Source organism: Aedes albopictus, chromosome 2 (genome assembly GCF_035046485.1).
Source record: "Aedes albopictus strain Foshan chromosome 2, AalbF5, whole genome shotgun sequence".
NCBI classification, from domain to species: domain Eukaryota; kingdom Metazoa; phylum Arthropoda; class Insecta; order Diptera; family Culicidae; genus Aedes; species Aedes albopictus.
The window spans coordinates 197,145,000-197,163,797 of record NC_085137.1 but is presented as its reverse complement, the minus strand read 5'-3'; the positions used below and the strand labels follow the sequence as shown (position 1 = coordinate 197,163,797).

The 18,798-nt window shown below is 37.8% G+C and overlaps 1 protein-coding gene across 1 annotated transcript; it reads left to right on the top strand.

Annotated features, from left to right (window-relative positions):
• The first annotated feature begins 461 nt into the window (after positions 1-461).
• LOC109429411 (circumsporozoite protein) lies at positions 462-17,333 on the top strand. The gene is made up of 3 exons (XM_062850961.1): positions 462-616; positions 6,197-6,639; positions 16,741-17,333. The coding sequence occupies exons 1-3, from the start codon at positions 602-604 to the stop codon at positions 16,904-16,906; spliced, it is 624 nt and encodes a 207-aa protein (XP_062706945.1). The 5' UTR covers positions 462-601; the 3' UTR covers positions 16,907-17,333.
• Positions 17,334-18,798: the final 1,465 nt, after the last annotated feature.

The window sequence follows — 18,798 nt, the reverse complement described above, 5'->3', positions numbered from 1 at the left end:
ATTCCTACTGGATCCAATTCCGAAGTATTCGGAAGTGACCAGATCCATTGTTGGTCATCGGCAGTGCCTATTTTATAGGTTATAGGTTATAGGTATCGTATTTTGTGCTTCTACATAGTCTGTTGATGCTAGTATTGACCACTCTCCCCTAAAATCAGAACGTGGGGCTTGGAATCGCAGTCCAACCGATCGATGTCCAAGGAGCAAAATAGTGCAGCAAATCCTGCAGCTCGTCGCGCCGTTCTCTTTCACTCGAGTACACCACATACACCCCCTAGATAGCCGAACGCGCGCCGCGAACTAGCCGCGCACACGCGAGGTGCTGAGGGTGAGAGAGTATCCTACACCGTCGTCGTCGTCGTCGTCGTCCGGGTCATGTTAGAATATAGGAACGTCGCCGTTGTCGGTGGCGCGAGAGCGCGCAGCCACGCTGGGTGTGGTGTTACTATAAAAAGACAAGAATTGATCCTCGAAAGATCAGTGTTCGGTACTCAATTGGAAGTTTAGTGTTAAGCGACAAAAATCGTTCCGGTAACACCGAAGTCCGATTGAAGGGATTTAAGCAAAAGTTTAAGTGAACTATACGAAGAAACCCGCAAACATGTACTCGAAAATGGTAAGGAGGAGGTGAACAGTGATGCCACTGAAGGCACTGGTGATGATCCGGAAGATTGGGAAGGATTGAACATATGGACTCTATGTGATGAATTTAGTGATGAGAAGATGTGCGGATACCGTTGCTGGTGTTTACTGAATAGGCTGTGGGAACAGTTTTTACTCCTGAAGAGTTCAAAATGTTTCAAATACCATGAAAAGCGTCGAAATTTTTATAAATTTGCATTTGTGAATGTGTAAAAAAAATAAACCTTTTAAGTTATCATTGACGAATCAAATTACTATATTTATTGAGTGCTTTAATAATTGCAAGTGCATAAACTTCTGTGCATCTTTTTTTTTTGTTATGTTTTAAAAATATGGAAAATAACTTATCCATTTCACTACTTATTGATAATAAGGGTAACTATTTGAAAAACAGCACATGTAGGCAATCAAGTAAGCTGTAAAGGAAACTGTTATTTTATTATTTGCAAAACTTTGCAGAAGAAACAGTTTGATTGTAGCTGAGTGCATACCGCAATTGAAATTTGGTCGTTTTTAAACAAAAAATATGAGTGTAATTCATTCCAAAACTAATAAGGGCTTATATTAAGAGCAATTTCATAGTGCTATGGGTTTGCACCTATTAATGCGTCAGCCAAAATTCAGACAGAGGCTTATATTTATATTAACGAAATATAACAAAGTAATTATTTCCCACAAAAACCAACATTGCCAATGTTAAAATAGAAGTGCAAGCAATATTTATTGAAAAACAAAAATTCCATAAACAGAATAAAAAGTGCATTCACTATTCACTATTACAGATTTATACTGCCCTCACTCGCATAACAGTCCCATTTGCAAAAAGTAGGAATTGAGAAAACGGCATTTGAAGTTTGAAAACTTGTTTTCATATAAAACTTTGAAAAATCGCCAAAATTTGAAAAATATTTCGATCATCTCGAAACTTTTACAGATTGTATTGCAGATGAATATATAACTGTAAAAAATATTACAATCACTACAAAGTTGTTCAGTTCTGTGTTACGTAACACAAAAATCCATGATGGGACTGTTATGCGGGTACTTTTGATATGGGACGCTCATAACTTGGTATTTTTTTCACACATTGACATAAAAATTCGTAATTTTTATTGTTGTTTTTAGAAGTACATCAAAAATGATGACTATTCATAACGTTAACTCAAAAGTGATGAAAAGTCAAATGGGACTGTTATGCGAGTGGGAGCAGTATATTTGGGCAGTAAAAAGAGTCTAAATTGTAATAAATTTCATCAATTGAAATAAAGAATATAAATTTTCCCATCAAAAAATAACACAATGAAAATGCCCAATAGAAAACTACAAAAGAGTATTTATTTTAAACATGTTTAAAATACTCAAATTCTTCTAGTCTAGTCTAGTCTAGTCATACACAGCCATTCATTAAAAGAATCCCGGAATAAAAATGTGAAGTACATACGTTGGGAGTGATTTTGCTCAGAAGGTTAATGTCACTCCGTCGATGCTCTTCTTCTTGGAATGAGACACAAGAATTTAACTCTCATGTCCATGTTTAAAATACTCAAATCACTATGAAAAATATGAGAAGGCGGTCTGAAGGAAACAGAGCTATTTGTAGTGACCACTAAATCAGTTCTATAGTTACATTACCCGGAGCGAATGCTAGAGAATCGTAACCATACAAAAACACTGGTTTATCCAAAGCTTTTTTTAACTTCATCAAATCAGAGTTCCATTCAGGAGTACCGTAATCCGGGGTAAAATTGATCACTTCAAAACAACTTTTGCGGATAACATTGGTGACAATTCAAATATTGCCAAAAGAATTTCTGTAAAATCAGTATCCAGTGGTTCTCCATGAAACCATGTGACAGAATTTTGTTGAACAAGTTTAAACTTTTAGTTAAATTAATTCAAAAATCAAAAAATTGAGGATGTCACTTTGGGGCGAAATTTATCAGTATACAATTAAGCATCGGTTAAAAAGATAAAAATCCTTATCTACTTAATTATGCTCTTCTAAACCAGAATAACGCGTCATATCTCTTACAACTAGTGAATTTGACACTTAAAATGCAAAATTAAATTTTGAAATTTCCCCCTAACGCCTAAAGGCAGGCAATTTCCTCTCAATGTTACAATAAATGACTTTTTCGTCAAAAAATGAACTTTTTTTAACTTATTCATATTTAGAATAGCTTCATAACTTTCCAACCAAGGCTCCACAAAAATATTATAACAAACAAAAAATACGGGAAGTCATAGTGGTAATCGATTGTTTAGAAGCAATGATTTAAGCTAATTGAGAAATACATTGCAAATTCCTAAAAAAAGTAAGGCAAAACTAACTTTTTTCTAAACAAATAAAAGTCTAAACTCATCTCTAGACATCTATGAACTAGATGAGGTTAGAAGTTTGAGATCATTGTGACGCTTAGAAGTTCCTGGTATGCAATTACAATGTAGTACCCAAAAGATCAATTTGACCCCGGCTTACGGTACCTCTTGCGTTCCTTCTTTTAAAGCAATAGTTATGGTATACCACAATAGAGAGTGTTGAAGTCGTTGTGAAACTCTTTTGGAGTGCCAATGGAAGCGAGTTATCCATGAAATGTGGTCGCAACTAAATTAGTACAGGTTTCCCAGTCTGTTGAGCAGGGATGCCTGAATACGCAAAGTAACATTTGAGTGTTCCAATGTGCAAGGGAGGTCAAATGGAGAAAACAAGCAACAAAGGAGGCGCGGCGATTACTCTTTATCTTAACTGGTAATGCGGATTTTTAGAAAAATTTCCACTCTGCGATAGCCGCCGAGTTCTACCGCAACTGTCAAAGTCCTCCGCAGGCATGAAAATCATCCTATCATTGAAACTGAAGGCCAAATCAAAGTATGCTTGAAAGGTGGATTGAACTGAAAACCAACAACAAAGAATGATCATCGGCGTTGTATCCAAGGCTATCCAAAGCATCGCTAGGGTAGATCGATGATACCTCAGTGAAAATCAGTAGTCTGACAGCTGCGGTAGCTTTTCGATCTATCGTAAAACGGAAAGTTTTCTCAAAATTAGCAATAGCAGATAGAAGTAGAAGACTCAAAAATCACTAAACTCGTGGTGTACAATCTTTGTCCTATTCTGTTTAACTTGGGACAAACCTACATATGATGCATTGGGTGGATTGTCGCAACAAATTCAGCTTGCGACATTGCCATTACTGTTGCGCGACGGATGAATTTTGATTCACTGATGGAGACTAAGAAGACATGCCAATCAGACAACTCATAACAAATTTTGCTCTAGCAGAATTACGTTATGTGCAATTCTATTCTAAGTTAAGTCCGAAACGTCGATTAAAATAAAATAGTAACATATAATAATATAGTCGCAACTAAAAGTACTAAATTCCAGTCGCAACCACCATCGAATATGTTAAGTTATTTATGAACTGTACTACCTAAGTATTGCACCCAACTGAAACTTCTAAAACTAATATTCGAGCTAGGGGCGGGACAGTACCTTATACCGTCACTAATACCGCCTAATAAATATTAGTTCCCTAATCTTTACCCTTCATCAAAACATTTTTTGTGTAGTATGTCATGACTTCTCATACAACAACCAACTGTCACGAAAACGAGAGGTCTTAGGAAACACGGTTTGTCTGTGGATTTTCTTTAATTTACCTATTTAATTAAACATTTTAATTTCTGTTGGTTATTTTAGCTGTGAAAATAGAGTGATCTTCAAATAGACTATCGGGCAGATGACTTTTGGAAGCTTATGCCGTAGAACGAAAATCACAAATCAAAAAGGTGGATGATTGGTTGCGGTTTCAATACTGGTCGCAAAGGAACGCCTCTGTACTGTACTAGCTCTGGAAAACTGTGATTCCAAATGCAGATACACGTATTGAATAAATATTAGAGACAAATTAAATTGAATTGTAAACTGCATAGTGAAACTTCCATAGGGCATATGAAAGTGCGTTGTTTAATATTTGCCAATCAAGCTCACGCAAAAAAAATCCTAAGACGGCGTGAGCCGATTAAAATCCAGAATGGAAAATAATAGGCATTAACAGACGGGGGACATATTGCACTCCAATGCCGATTTCATCCTGGATACCATTGCCAGATCGTTGGACTGTACTAGTTGAGGCTGTCCATAAATTACGTAGTCTTTTTCTGGACCAACCCCCAGCCCCCCCCCCCCCCCCACTCTCTCGCGTGGACCATAAGCAGATAGATTCTTGATAATGCATCAGTTCGAGTGATTTGTGTGATATAAAGATCACAGGTTTGTCTGTGTAAAGATCATAGGTTCAAACTTTTGAGACGTAGAAGTAGTTGCAATGCACCACAGTTTGGTGCTCGTGTCCACCTGCGATATGTCCGGAATCGATGCGACGGAAGTTAGAAACACGAAAAATTAAATGATATGTAGTCGAATTCCATTTATTTTGCTGACGGTATTCATTCAAACAGATTAAACATCAGATCAATGAAATCACGCATTTCCTAATTTTGACATTTGGAATCAATCCAGATCATGGATTACTTCGTTCAAAAATTGATTCTCTCTGGGATTAATATTTCTAATACTGCCTAATTCCGCTAATCAATATTAGAGCTGTCCCGCCCCTAGTATTCGAGCTACTTCAGATGATGAAAACAACATAGCAGCACTGCCAAAAATTAACAGAAAGATGCTACTATATACAACAAGTTGCTTAAAAGCATCCATAAGGAAATGTTCAAACCTGACGTTATTCTTAAGTACCTATAGCCTGTTCGTGGCCAGTGCTGAAAAATGTCATTTCGACATATCTAGATTCAATCACCTACAGCTTATTGCAAAAGCTGATTTTATGGTTTATCAAAAATCATGATTGAATTCATAGATCATAACATCATACTCTGAGTCATAATATATGATAGTTGACAACATTTTATTAATGCCGACCGTATTTCGCTTCAAATTTGAGACTCAAGAAGGGCAACTGATCATCTCGGAGAAATAGCACCATGGTCCATTGCACCATTGCTCCGGTTAGTGCGGTAAGGGCGTAATACTATGAAGGGCGCCCTAATACTCCCAGGCTCCGTTTGTGATAAGGTTTTTATTGAACCCCCTATCCATTCATTCCTTGGCACGGTAAGCATGAAGCCACATTACACCATGAATTATGGGTCACCTTTTTAGTGGACTCTTCCCACCGGAACATGCGGTCCGTAGTGTCCGTAGCCATTTGAGACAACCACTACCGACACCACACAGCTATCTAGGCTGACCAGGAAAACAAGTAAACATTGATGGTCAACTTTCAAACGAGCCCGAACTGCCTCCCCCCTCTAAATTCGACCCTGAGATCATGGTTGAATATGATAATTAATCGACCAGCACGTGTGGTCTGTTTAGTAATACATTGCCTCTCCAATATAAAATACAATATAATAAATAAAGGTAGTTTACTTTAAACGAATCCGTAAAAGTTGCTTCATGTATTCCGAACATATATTCTGCATTGAGAAGTGATCCAAAACTTACAAAGATGTCTTTCCATCCTCGCCACAGATCGCTGTCCTGGCGTTAGCTGCCGTAGCAGTGGCAGCTCCCCAGCACCAGGAAGCCGCTCGTTTCCCAGCTGGAGTGAATCCCCAAGCCTGCCCTTCGTACCCGAACTGCGACAACGCCGCCCTGCACAACCAAAACCCAGTGTCCACGCATGCTAACAACCACTGGAACCCGAACTGGAACGCCCAGCCAGCGGCTCCAGCATGGAACGCTCAACCTGCTGCCCCGTCCTGGAATCCTCAGCCGGCTGCCCATTCCTGGAACCCACAACCTGCTGCCCCCTCGTGGAACCCACAGCCAGCGGCTCATTCCTGGAACCAACAGCCAGCTGCCCCAGCGTGGAACGCTCAGCCACAGCCCCACTGGAACTCGTTCCCGGCTGTCACCGGCCCTGCTAACAATCATCTGGCTGCCGCTCCAGCACCAACCGCCGGTGGTGACAAGTAAGTGACCTTCGATCTGAACCTCCCAATCGCCATAATCTTGGGTAAAGTTGATCACTATGGAACTCTATTTTGTCTTCTTTTCTCGGGCATCTGTTAGGACAAAATTATCGCTTATTTTGGAGTATACAACCAGAGAAGTGAGTTTCTGCTTCGAAATTCTACATAGATAAACTTTCCAACTGTGTGTGCTTCTTATTGCATTTTACGGGATTTCATGGTGGATTCCAATCGAAGACTTGTTTCCAGATTTTGTTCCCGCTCTAAATACTTAGTGTTTGTGATCCATTCACTTTAGCACATGAAGTTCGGTCATTACTGGTATGGTATTATGGTATTAGGCTTTCGACAGCAAACGATATAGTGGATATCATAATGACGTGATACTTAGGTATTTATTGTCTGCCGAAAAATATTACACCTACATTTCGTCGCTAAGGTGACCAAAACCATAAAAAAATTAAAAATATGTAATTATCGTTAATTCATAACTATCAAACCAGTTGGCTGATTTATATATCTTTGGTTTTCAATAGGAAAAACAAAAAATAAAGTCAAAATCAGCGAAGTTTTGGTAGCAGCGGCCAAACTCGGACTCAACCGGACTTACACTAGCCACTGCGAAGTCGTGTGTGAAATTCGACTGTGATAATAATGAATTTTGGTCGAGTCTAAATGGGTGCAAATGTCGCAATAAATAATTTTTGCAATTATTGACGATTATTTTAATCGAAATTTGGGTTAAAATGCGAGGTTAGAATTTCGAAAAAATACACTATCAGTACTTAATTTGAAACACAAAATTAAAATCGGAAAGTTACACGCTCGATAAAAAATTAGGGGTCACCTCCTCAAAAACATGTCAATGTTTAGGCCCATCTCCTCCTTCTTCTTCTTCTTCTTCATTTATGGTTCTACGTTCCCACTAGGACTCGGCCTGCCACGCTTCAACTTAGTGTTCAATGAGCACTTGAAGGGCTTTCTTTGCCTACCATTGCATGAATTTGTATATTGTGAGGCAAGTTCAATGATACACTATGCCCAGGGAGTCGAGAAAATGTTCCCGACTGGAACGGGAATTGAACCCGCCGTCTCCGGATTGGCGATCCATAGCCTTAACCACTAGGCTAACTGGAGACCCCATATTTAGGTCCATGTACCCGCCAATTTGCGTTCGATTACAAAACCCTTGGTCTCATTCAAAAGATAAGTCAAAGAAACTTTGAACATGATTTAGGTGAAATATGTGTTCACAAAAATGTTTATATGCAAATTTAACCTAAAGTTGCAAAATTTTCTAAAAAATAAATTTAAACTTACAGCAGTGACGCTGGAAATTGGGTCGATCAAATTTTAAGGTGGGAGTGCTAATATAACCTAATTTCAATCAGCTCTCAACTGCTTTCTACCGAACTTGGCTAAAAGATCAAGAAAAAAAGAAATTTTGCTCAAATTTAACCCTTTGAAGCTGGAATTCTTCCAAGCGTTATTATAGGCTTATTCAGATTACCCCCAATTGTAGAGGGGCTTGGTGAGATAAGGAGAAAATCGTCTTTTTAGGACAATTTTTTGTCGTCAAATTTTACTCATTTTTTTGCTCTAGAAGTTGCTATTTTCCATTTGCTATGGCTTCCATTATCTTCATTCTTGATGCCCACGCTGACAGATATCGGGTTGGCCAGCTAACAAAAAAATCCGGAAGATCGCCCGTCGGAGGCATAGCAAGAGCTCCTCAAATTAATCACATAAATTGTTCGTATGTACCTACCGGATCTAAGCGCATCTGATAGAGAAATAAATTTTCTTTCCAAAAAGTGATTGCTTGTTTCTCTACGATGCGGAATTCGACACGAAAAAGTGAAAAAATGCACTTTGCCTATGCTGCGCATGGCAATTTTTGGCGGAGTCACGTTTTTCGTAGGGTCGCCATTCCTGCCACCAGATGCGGAGGGATCGTTATCTTCCGTCAGATTTGCCTATAGGGATTTTTCACGTATTTCTGTGCTTTTTGTGCTCAACAGCATAAAAAGGTAGAATATAATGCAGACTATTTTTTCTGGATATCTCAGGTCATTCAAACTGTTCTTGAGTTTAGATCCTAAAGTCTAAGGGTGTAGCGGTAACTACTTTCATTACACAAAGCTACGATTTGTTATCTATCATATCCAGAAAGTCTTTTGAAAGTATAATAAACTAGCTGAACCCGGCAAACTTTGTCTTGCCTACTGCGTTTTTGACGTTTCAAGTCCAAGTCCCCCCGCGCAAAACGTAATCAATTTTCATAAACTCTGTTTCTCAATGTTTTTTGGCTCATAAACCTTCCTTGGGTGAAAACTAACAAAACAAAACAAAGACGACCTGGATTGGACGTTCCGTTCGTGAGTTATGCGCGGTCCCACGTATACCACTGCATTTATATATATATAGATAGTATCGGAATAATCGGAATATCCTAGGTCATCCAAACTGTTCTTGTGTTCAGATCCTTAAGTCTACGGATGTAACGGCACGTTCTTTCATTATACAAAGCCACAATTTGTAATCTGTCATGTTCAGTACGTCTTCTGAAAATTCAATAGACAGTGTCAGATCAATTGGGATATCCTACCCAAGTAACACAGAAAACATCTTTAAAAATAATTTTCCCAAAAGATGTATTATTGCTGTTGTATAAGTGGATGAGAAGACATCTCGTGTCACAATCAAGCTCTATTTATGTTGACTGATGACAAACAGCGAAATGATGGCCCCAGTTTCACCAAGTATAAAATATTAAAATTGTTCACTTATTATACGAATCAAAATAAAATCTACTTTCGCGACTACTTTTACCCGCAGTCAGAGATACGCGCGAGACAGTCACCTAAGGGTCTGTGTCAATTGGTGAATTAAAATTAATTTTTACTTAAATTTGACAGTTCAACACTTAAACTTGGCAGTTCTCCTAAGGAAATAATTATCGAACTGTCAAGTTTAAGTAAAAATTAATTTTAATTCGCCAATTGACACAGACCCTAAGAAAACAGACCTGTTTTCAAATTTTCCATCATAGCGCTCTTCGATAGTTCTTGAAAAAAGGTCGTCACATGGCCGGGTGATATGATGACTGCTGCAACTGCACGTGGAATTTGCACTGCGATTAAATTTTGTTCATCATTGAAGGCCTTGGAAAGTAGTCGCCATAACTGTGTTTTTATTGCAACGCACAATATATAACACTTGTATAACGTCAAATTCTCAAGTTAACCAAATTATTATGTCAACAAATAATGTTTACATTATGACATTACTGCTCTTTGCGGTTAATTAAGAGAACTGGACCAAAGTAGATAGATTCACCTGAGTTAATACAGATCTATCCGCGGTTGAACTCCATAAAACACATGTAATCTGCTCATAATTGTCGGGAACTAGCGTGCGCGTTTCGATCCAGGTTACATTTGCATCAAAAACCCCTTTCCTAGTAAAGTTACTCATGTATCTTGCTGCTATCATGATCAAATCTGTCGCCACAAACAGAATCACCATACAGCTACCCACTATAATAACACCAGTGAATTTGTTACCTCCAACTTAATTTGTCCTTTGAAATTCTAGCTCACAATTTCGATGGCACTGCCAATAATTATTGCCGATGGAATGGATAGATTAAATCCAACAGAATTATACTGCACCGGCACGAGCGATGCGATGTGTTTTTTCTTCGGTTAGCTGCTCCAATTTTTGTCTACATTCCACTGTTATTAAACGTGTGAACTCTCGAACCGTGCTATGGTGGATTATTCCGAAAACGGGATGGTCACTGTACACCGGGAACCCGATGAAATCCGTAAAACTCCGACGAACTTCTAGACCATCTGCAGAGCGGACTGTCACAATGCAATGTTTTGACGTTTTGATATTTTCAGACCCGCGTAAAAAAGTTGTAATAGAGTTATTTAGCTGTTGTGATGAATGTTGGAAAACAGTGTTATAGCTAATCCATGAGTACAAGCATGAGTATGTTCAAAATATATTATCGAAACGTATTATGACCGTTATTACAACTTCTATCATAATGTATCATATAAATGATCTCGGGACACCGTTTAAACGCAAATTTAACCTAATTCCAAGCCAAAACAAAGAATTTGAAGAATTAGCTCGATCCATGTAACAGTGCAGGCTAAAAAAATGCAAACCTAAAATATATGATTTACATACTTATATTAACATTTCCTCGATTTGTTGATGATTGTAATGAGTGCAAACATGTTTAACGAATTTTTCAGTTAAACGAAAATAAATCTCAAATAAGAAAGATCAAGTAAAAAGCTTTAAAGTTTACTATAATATTATAGGTCAATTATCGCCACATTTTGAAACGGCAGTGTAAGCTTTAAAACGACAGCCATATTGTTTCTTCATGTTAGTTCGAAAAAATTGCACAAAATTGATTGTTTAATGATACGTTTTTTAAAACAATCCAATGGCGCTTGAAATTTGGGTGACTAAAATTAGATGTTTCACAATAAATCTTGAAGCGCATGTTAAATAGTACCACATTTTCTGAGTATGACCCATATCATTATTTGATCCCGTTAACGATTGTTTATGACCATGGAAATATTTTTTGGGCTGAAATGCGCAAAGGCATAAATGTTTGCACACATTCTCAATTATTATTATTATTCCTATTATTTCTCTCTTTCATTTGCATGGGTATAATCAACATTTGATATGCCAGGGTTTATTATTATTACAAGTAATATAAATGGATTTTGCATGCTCTATGGCCAGCAAAAGGCTTATTTTCAACCTAAGATTAGAGAGTGTACTTTAATAGTTTTCTACGAGTAATATTAAATTGGAATTGTCTTCAATCTAGCCTTCAATATAGTTTTGAAGATGATTGTATTTTATAAGCATTTTGCAAGCTATTACTACGGCCACAAGACTTTAATATCATCAGTTAATAATCAGGTAGGTAATATAAGTGTACTGGGATACATCTTATAAAGCTTGTATGATGTTTTATAAGCCGCCATTTTTGCGCTGTTTTGATTATATAAGCGTATGATTTTGAGTAAATAATACAAGAAAAATACAACAGGTTATGTATGAAAAGTGAATTCTGAACTGTTATACAACTAGTTGTGTTGCTTGGGTAGAGTTCATCCAAACTGTTCTTGAGTTTAGATCCTTCAGTCTACGAGTGTAACGGTAACTTATTTCATTATACAAAGCAACAATTTGTAATCTATCATGTCCAGTAAGTCTTTTGAATTGACAGTATCAGAATTATCGGGATACCCTAGGTCATCCAAACTGTTCTTGTGTTTAGATTCTAAAGTCTACGAATGTAACGGTAACTTCTTCCATTATACAAAGCCACAATTTGTAATCTGTCATGTCCAGTAAATCTTCTGAAAATTCAATAGACAGTGTTAGATCAGTTGGGATATCCTAGAGGTCATCCAAACTGTTCTTGAGTTTAGATCCTTCAGTCTATGAGTGTAACGGTAACTTCTTTCATTATACAAAGCAACAATTTGTAATCTATTATGTACAGTAAGTCTTTTAAATGTTCGATTGACAGTATCAGAATAATCAGGATATCCTAGGTTATCCAAAATGTCCTTGTGTTTAGATCCTAAAGTCTATGGATGTAACGGTAATTTATTTCACTATACAAAGCCATAATTTGTAATCTGTAATGGCCAGTAAGTCTTCTGAAAATTCAATAGACAGTGTCAGATCAATTGGAATATTCTAGGTCATCCAATCCTGTTCTTGAGTTTAGATCCTAAAGTCTATGGGTGTAGCAGTAACTTCTTTCATTATGCAAAGCTACAATTTTTATGCGGTTTTATTGGCAATTATCGGTGAAAAATAACGGAAACAGCTTATTTTCGACCTACTATTCTTCGGTCATCATCAGACGCATTCAGCTGGAATCACCCCTTCAACTTCGTCAGTTATATAAGGGGTGATTCCAGCTGAATGCGTCTGATGATGACCGAAGAATAGTAGGTCGAAACGCGTCACTCAAAATAAGCTGTTTCCGTTATTTTTCACCGATAATTGCCAATAAAACCGCATAATAATCGTTCACGGTGATCAACCCCGGTCAGTAAAGCTACAATTTGTAATCTATCATCTCCAGCAAGTATTTTTTTTTTTTTTTTCTATCTTTATTATAGAGATTTTCAGCCCGAGGCTGGTTCATCTCTTAGAATTTAAGATTCATTACATAATTTCATTTTTGTTTACAAACTTTACTTTTCATACTCCTTGTTTTTATCGGAGAAAAATCGGTTGATTCAACTGTCACTACATCGGTTTCCTCAATATCTGGGCTATCTTCCGATCCGTCGTTCTGGCAACTCTGCTTCTGCGTTTTACGTTTCGGAGTGTTCTCTTTCCTATCCGATGACAGCCGTCGCTTGCTTGGTAATTGTTCTTCGTCTGACTCATTCTCTGTTGATTCAGGTTCGCTATTGTCGGCGTTCACGTGATCGGGTTGTGTGGGCATTTTAACTTCAGCATTTTTAGGCATTCGTTTTGGGCTATCGTTGTTGTTTTTCAATGTACCTCGTTGTCGTTGTGCAGCATCTAGCGGTGGGAAGTCGGCTTCCACGAGAGCGTATGTTTCGGTGGTCGTCCTAACGGTCTGTGTTACGTTCGATTGCGGTGTGATGGTGTTGTTGATATTTCGAGGATGAGGTTTCTTCGTCTTCGGTTGACTTGGGTATGTGATCATCGTGACGTCATTGGCGATGGTCACATACGAAGGGATTGGGTGAGTGAGCTGCATTCTTACAACTCTAACACCATTATAGAGCCCAGGGAAATAGTGTTTCCACCTTTCCCTGGAAATGGAAAGAATAGTTCCGTATTTCCGAAGATGTTCAACAATCACAGAAGAAGGCGTGTTGGGCGGTAAATCGTGCACCCGCACGTTGATTGCTCCATCCTCTACATACACGGGGATCTTGTATTCATTTTCACCACATCTGATGATGTGCTGCAAATGGCGAGTGTCTTGGTAATGCCTGGCGATGTCCATGTCTACCATTTCGATGCAAACACAGTTTCGTACATTGTGAAGCTGGACATTTCGGATGTGTTTAATGTCCAACTTCAGTTGCTCACATATGAATTTATGCACAGCAGGCACCTCAGGTGTTCTAGGTAAAACACTGAAGTCTACCACCAATGTGTTCTCGCGTTTTGCACTCATTTTATGACGATTGGTATAAACGCGTCCGGTTAGCGCAAGCTTTGGCTGTCAACTCTCCAGCAAGTATTTTGAAAGTTCAATATACAGTATCAGAATAATCTGGATATCCTAGGTCATCCAAACTGTTCTTGTGTTTAGATCCTAAAGTCTACGGATGTAACGGTAACTTCTTCCATTATATAGAGCCTCAATTTGTAATCTGTCATGACCAGTAAGTCTTCTGAAAATTTAATAGACATTGTCAGATCAGTTGGGATATCCTAGAGGTCATCCAAATTGTTCTTGAGTTTAGATCCTTCAGTCTACGAGTGTAACGGTAACTTCTTTCATTATACAAAGCAACAATTTGTAATCTATCATATCCAGTATCATTGAAAATATCAGAATAATCGTGATATCCTAGGTCATCCAAACTGTCCTTGCGTTTAGATCCTAAAGTCTACGGGTGTAACGGTAGCTACTATTTGTAATATATCATGTCAAGTATGTCTTCTGATAGTTCAATAGACAGCATCAAATTTGTTTGGATATCCTAGGACATTCAATCGTTCTTGAGTTTAGATCCCAATCCTCATCCTCAAACCCCCTTGCAACTGAGTCCCTCATATGTAATTTATCATGTCTAGTATCCACAGCATTTTAGTTTCTGTTTTGGCTATATAAAGTTATGTTGCATAATCTATTATACTAACAGGAGCTTGCAGAATATAATCAGCGACGATTACATAGCTTTGGGATATTCAGAATCGTATACACTATCCTGCAAGCCTTGTTTCTTTCTCTACGGAAAAGTGTAATAAAAACACAAAGTGAATTCATCAGCATAGAGTTAGAAAAAGAAGTATCATAAACATTCAATTTACTTTGATTTTTTAAAGAAAAACTCTGGTGGGACTGTAATGCCGATAAATCTAGCAATTTTTGGGATTTTCGCGGCATAAGCTGTCCCATGTCATGTGATGTTCAGTATAAGCTGTCCCATGTTGTAATTTTCCTCATAAGCTGTCCCATGTCAAGTTTGGCAGCATAAACTGTCCCATGCTGAATTTTACAAATGATATCAGGATTTCCGGAGAATGTACAGGATTCGTTTAGAGATGCTCGGATAGCTTTTTATGCGTATAAATTGAATATGGGATAGCTTTTGAGAAAAAAAATAAATGAACATGGGACAGCTTATGCTGCAAAATTGAACATGGGACAACTTATGATGACAAAACTGAACATGGGACAAATTGACTTGATGTAGTTTTTATGGAGTTTCTGTACATAGTATACTAATCGAGAGTAATTCTGAAAGTGTACATAAAAATAAATCTTTTGATGATAAAAAGCCAAAATCGTCAAAAAGTAACATGAAATGCTAGGGAGATTACATATTGCAGTAGGATGTGTAATGTTACAGTTCATTGTGAGAATAACTACTATTACTGTCAAGAGTTAAATTTCGGGACAGTTATGCCGACCCTAGATGTCCCAAATTTTTATAATAATATCTAGTGGACTTCAGGATGGTCTAATAACCGTGATAGTATAATCAACACTACTCAGTATATCAGATATGGATGATGCTACGAGTGTAGACTTGAAATTCTGAACTCTTAGATAGTTTGGCTGACCTGGAATATCCCTATAGTGTATCTAAATGACATTTGAGATTTCAAGAGCTTTACGGATCCCAGCAGATTATGCAATGCTATTATTTATGGTGAAAACACAATAAATTATTCTTGAATAATTGAAGGACTTCATGAGAGAACAGTTTGGACGACCCTGAGTGTTCCAAAGATTTATAATAATATCTAGCGGACTTCAGGTTGGTCCAGTGACCGCGTAATCGATACTCAGTACAGCAGATATGGCTACTGTTACGAGTATATAGACCCGAAGTTCTGAACACCAAGATAGTTTGACCGATCTGGATTATCCCTTTAGTGTCTCTAAATGACATTTGAGATTTAAAGAACTTCACGGATACCAGCAGATTATGCAATGCTTTCATTTATGGCGAATACACATAAAGTTTTTCTTGTAGATTTGAAGGACTTCTGCATAGGACAGTTTGGATGACTCCGAATGTCCCAAAGGTTTATAATAATATCCAGTGGACTTCAGATTGGTCCAGTATTCATGGTTGATTATGCATCGTTACTCAGTATGGCTACTGTTACGAATGTTGATGTGAAGTTCTGAACTCCAAGATGTTTTGGCTGATCTGGAATATCCCTATAGTGTCTATAAAAGCCATTGAAGATTTCAATAGCTTCACGGATCCCATATAGCCGAGGCGGTAAACGCACGGGTATTCAGCATGAGCTCTCAGTTAAAAACTGTGGAAGTGCTCATTGAACACTAAGCTGAGAAGCAGGCTTTGTTCCAGTGAGGACGTTACGCCAAGAAGAGAAGAGGAGGAGCTTCACGGATCCCAGTAGATTTGCAATGCTATTATTTATGGCGAAAACAGATGTTATTATTTTTGTAGACTTGAAAGACTTCACTATTGGATAGTTTGGAACACCTAGAACATCCCAGAATATAAAACACCCTTTGATAATTTTGACGAAGGTTAAATGAATGAATATAAACGTAACCCATATCCAAATTCAGCTTTTAGAAAAACTGGAATGCCAATTATTTTGTTTCCTCAAACGTCATGGTGTTCAGCATGTTCTAGGATGTCAATAAAGTCTCAAATACAAATATTCCCACTTTTCCATAATAGGGTACTCAATTTGCAACAGGTTTTCCGAAAATAGGGTTCTGTTTTATTAAATGTGTGAATTTATTCTGCCGTTCCACATCTTCGAAAGTGATCAACTTCTTCTCAATTAAACGTACTTTTAAGTTACTCATCATCAACATCTCTCTCCCCCTCGCAGGTACCCAGCTGGAGTGAACCCACACACCTGCCCCAACTACCCCTTCTGTGATAACTCTGCCCCGGCTGGAGCTCCCCAGGTTGCTCCCCTGCCAGGCTACACCGAGCGCCAGTACCCAGCCGGAGTGTCTCCGCACAGCTGCCCGAACTTCCCGTACTGCAACTGAGCACCTGTGATCCATACCATCCCTGACCTCAACCAGTAAACTTACACGGACCCCTCCATTTCGTGACACCAACTGAATTCTCTTTTGCCCATTTTCAATATGTGTCTAACAACTTTCCGCTAACCTTCATGCTTTACGCGCTGCTATGTACTGTACACACACCCCCGTATCCCAAATACTCATCTAATCAGACTCATTCAATGTGGGGTGGTTGAAAACTGGAAGGAAAAAACCCATCACAAAATCACTGCCATGTTTGTTTCGTGTAAATATAATGTTCCATGACTAGTAAGTTTGTGACTTGCCCGTTGAAGTTGTGCATGTGTAATGATAGTGTTCCTTTTTTGAGTTATATATTTTGTTTTGTGTGGAAAAGACAACGGATATAGAAGAAATTAAATATGCGATTTCGATATTTAAACATAAACTGTATTATATTTGGTTTGAAAGCTTGTTTCGAAAGAAATGTCCTTATAGCTCCTACATTAATCACACAAGTTCAAACCGAAACACTGAACTACGGTTGTAATGACCAAAATTCAAAACTTCTAAATACTCTGTACTTCTTCGAGTGTTGCTGCTGCTCAGCTTAGTGTTTTTTGAGTAACTCTATAGTTATTACATCGACCTTTTTATATTAATTGACTATTCTTACTCTCGTATATCATACATATAACAGGCCCATGGAACGAACAATTTGGCAGCAAAAATAACATATTTCTGATCAATACATTGTGAAGAAGTTACTTGGGAAGGTATCAAACTCTGCATTAATTGCACTTCTATTTGTAACTCAGTATAGGGTGCCTTAGTCACTGTTTTAGAAAAACACCAACTGCGCTTTGCGTTACATCGTCAATAGAGGTTTTTAGATTGTGCACTGCGGAGCCTTGCCAACTGCATCGCGATGCTTAAAAAAAATTCACTTCAAAATTTATATCATCTTTGATTGTGAACACAACGAATGTATGGTTTGATTCTTGCGCAAATCGAAAAAAGAGTGTGAAATTCTATGACATATGATGCACATGATTGGAGCGTGGGATATCACAGAAGTTTACATGACATCTTATGTAAAAGTCATATAATATCATGTAAACTTCCATTATATGTCAAGTAATTCAGCATGACTCTGTGTGTTTACAGGACATATAACACAAATTTACATGATATATCATGTAAGCCATCATAACACTAAGTTTATATGACTAAACTGAAGTTAACATGACGTGTAAATCTCATTATTTCTATCTGAGTGGTTGCGAAATTCCTATATATTGTGAAACAATATTCTATAAGAATTAAAATGTAAAGATTTCAATGACACATATTGCTCTTTTACTGACATTTTAACATATTTGCTGGTATTTCCGAAAACATACTGGAAAACTTGTGATTAGAAGGCACGAAGTGTTACTAATTGACAAATTGATAAATGAAATTTGTGAAAAAAAACGGGTTCTGGTGGGATTCGAACCCACGACTCCGTTTTCGCTAGACCGGTACTTAAACCAACTGAGCCACAGAACAGGTAATTTTTCTGCAGAATAGAAAGCCAAACTGACTTCGAAGCCACATCGTGAGCACTCCTATTTCACAAACCGTAATGAAATTCTTGAATAAATCTTTGGAATAAATCATAGGACGAATTATGTTGGAATTCCCTGTACGAATTTCTGAATGAAGCTCGTGAGAAATTCATTGGCGTAACTAGAGGGGGGGGGCAGGGGGGCCAGGCCCCCCCCCAGAAATTTGTCATGACTTTATACATGGAAATTAGAAAAAATCTAAAAACCACTGTCGTGGTGACAAACATAGATCTATAATAGACGTTTATTTGGCATAATATGTGTTTAACTTGACAGTTATTGGAGACAATTCTCAACTGAGAA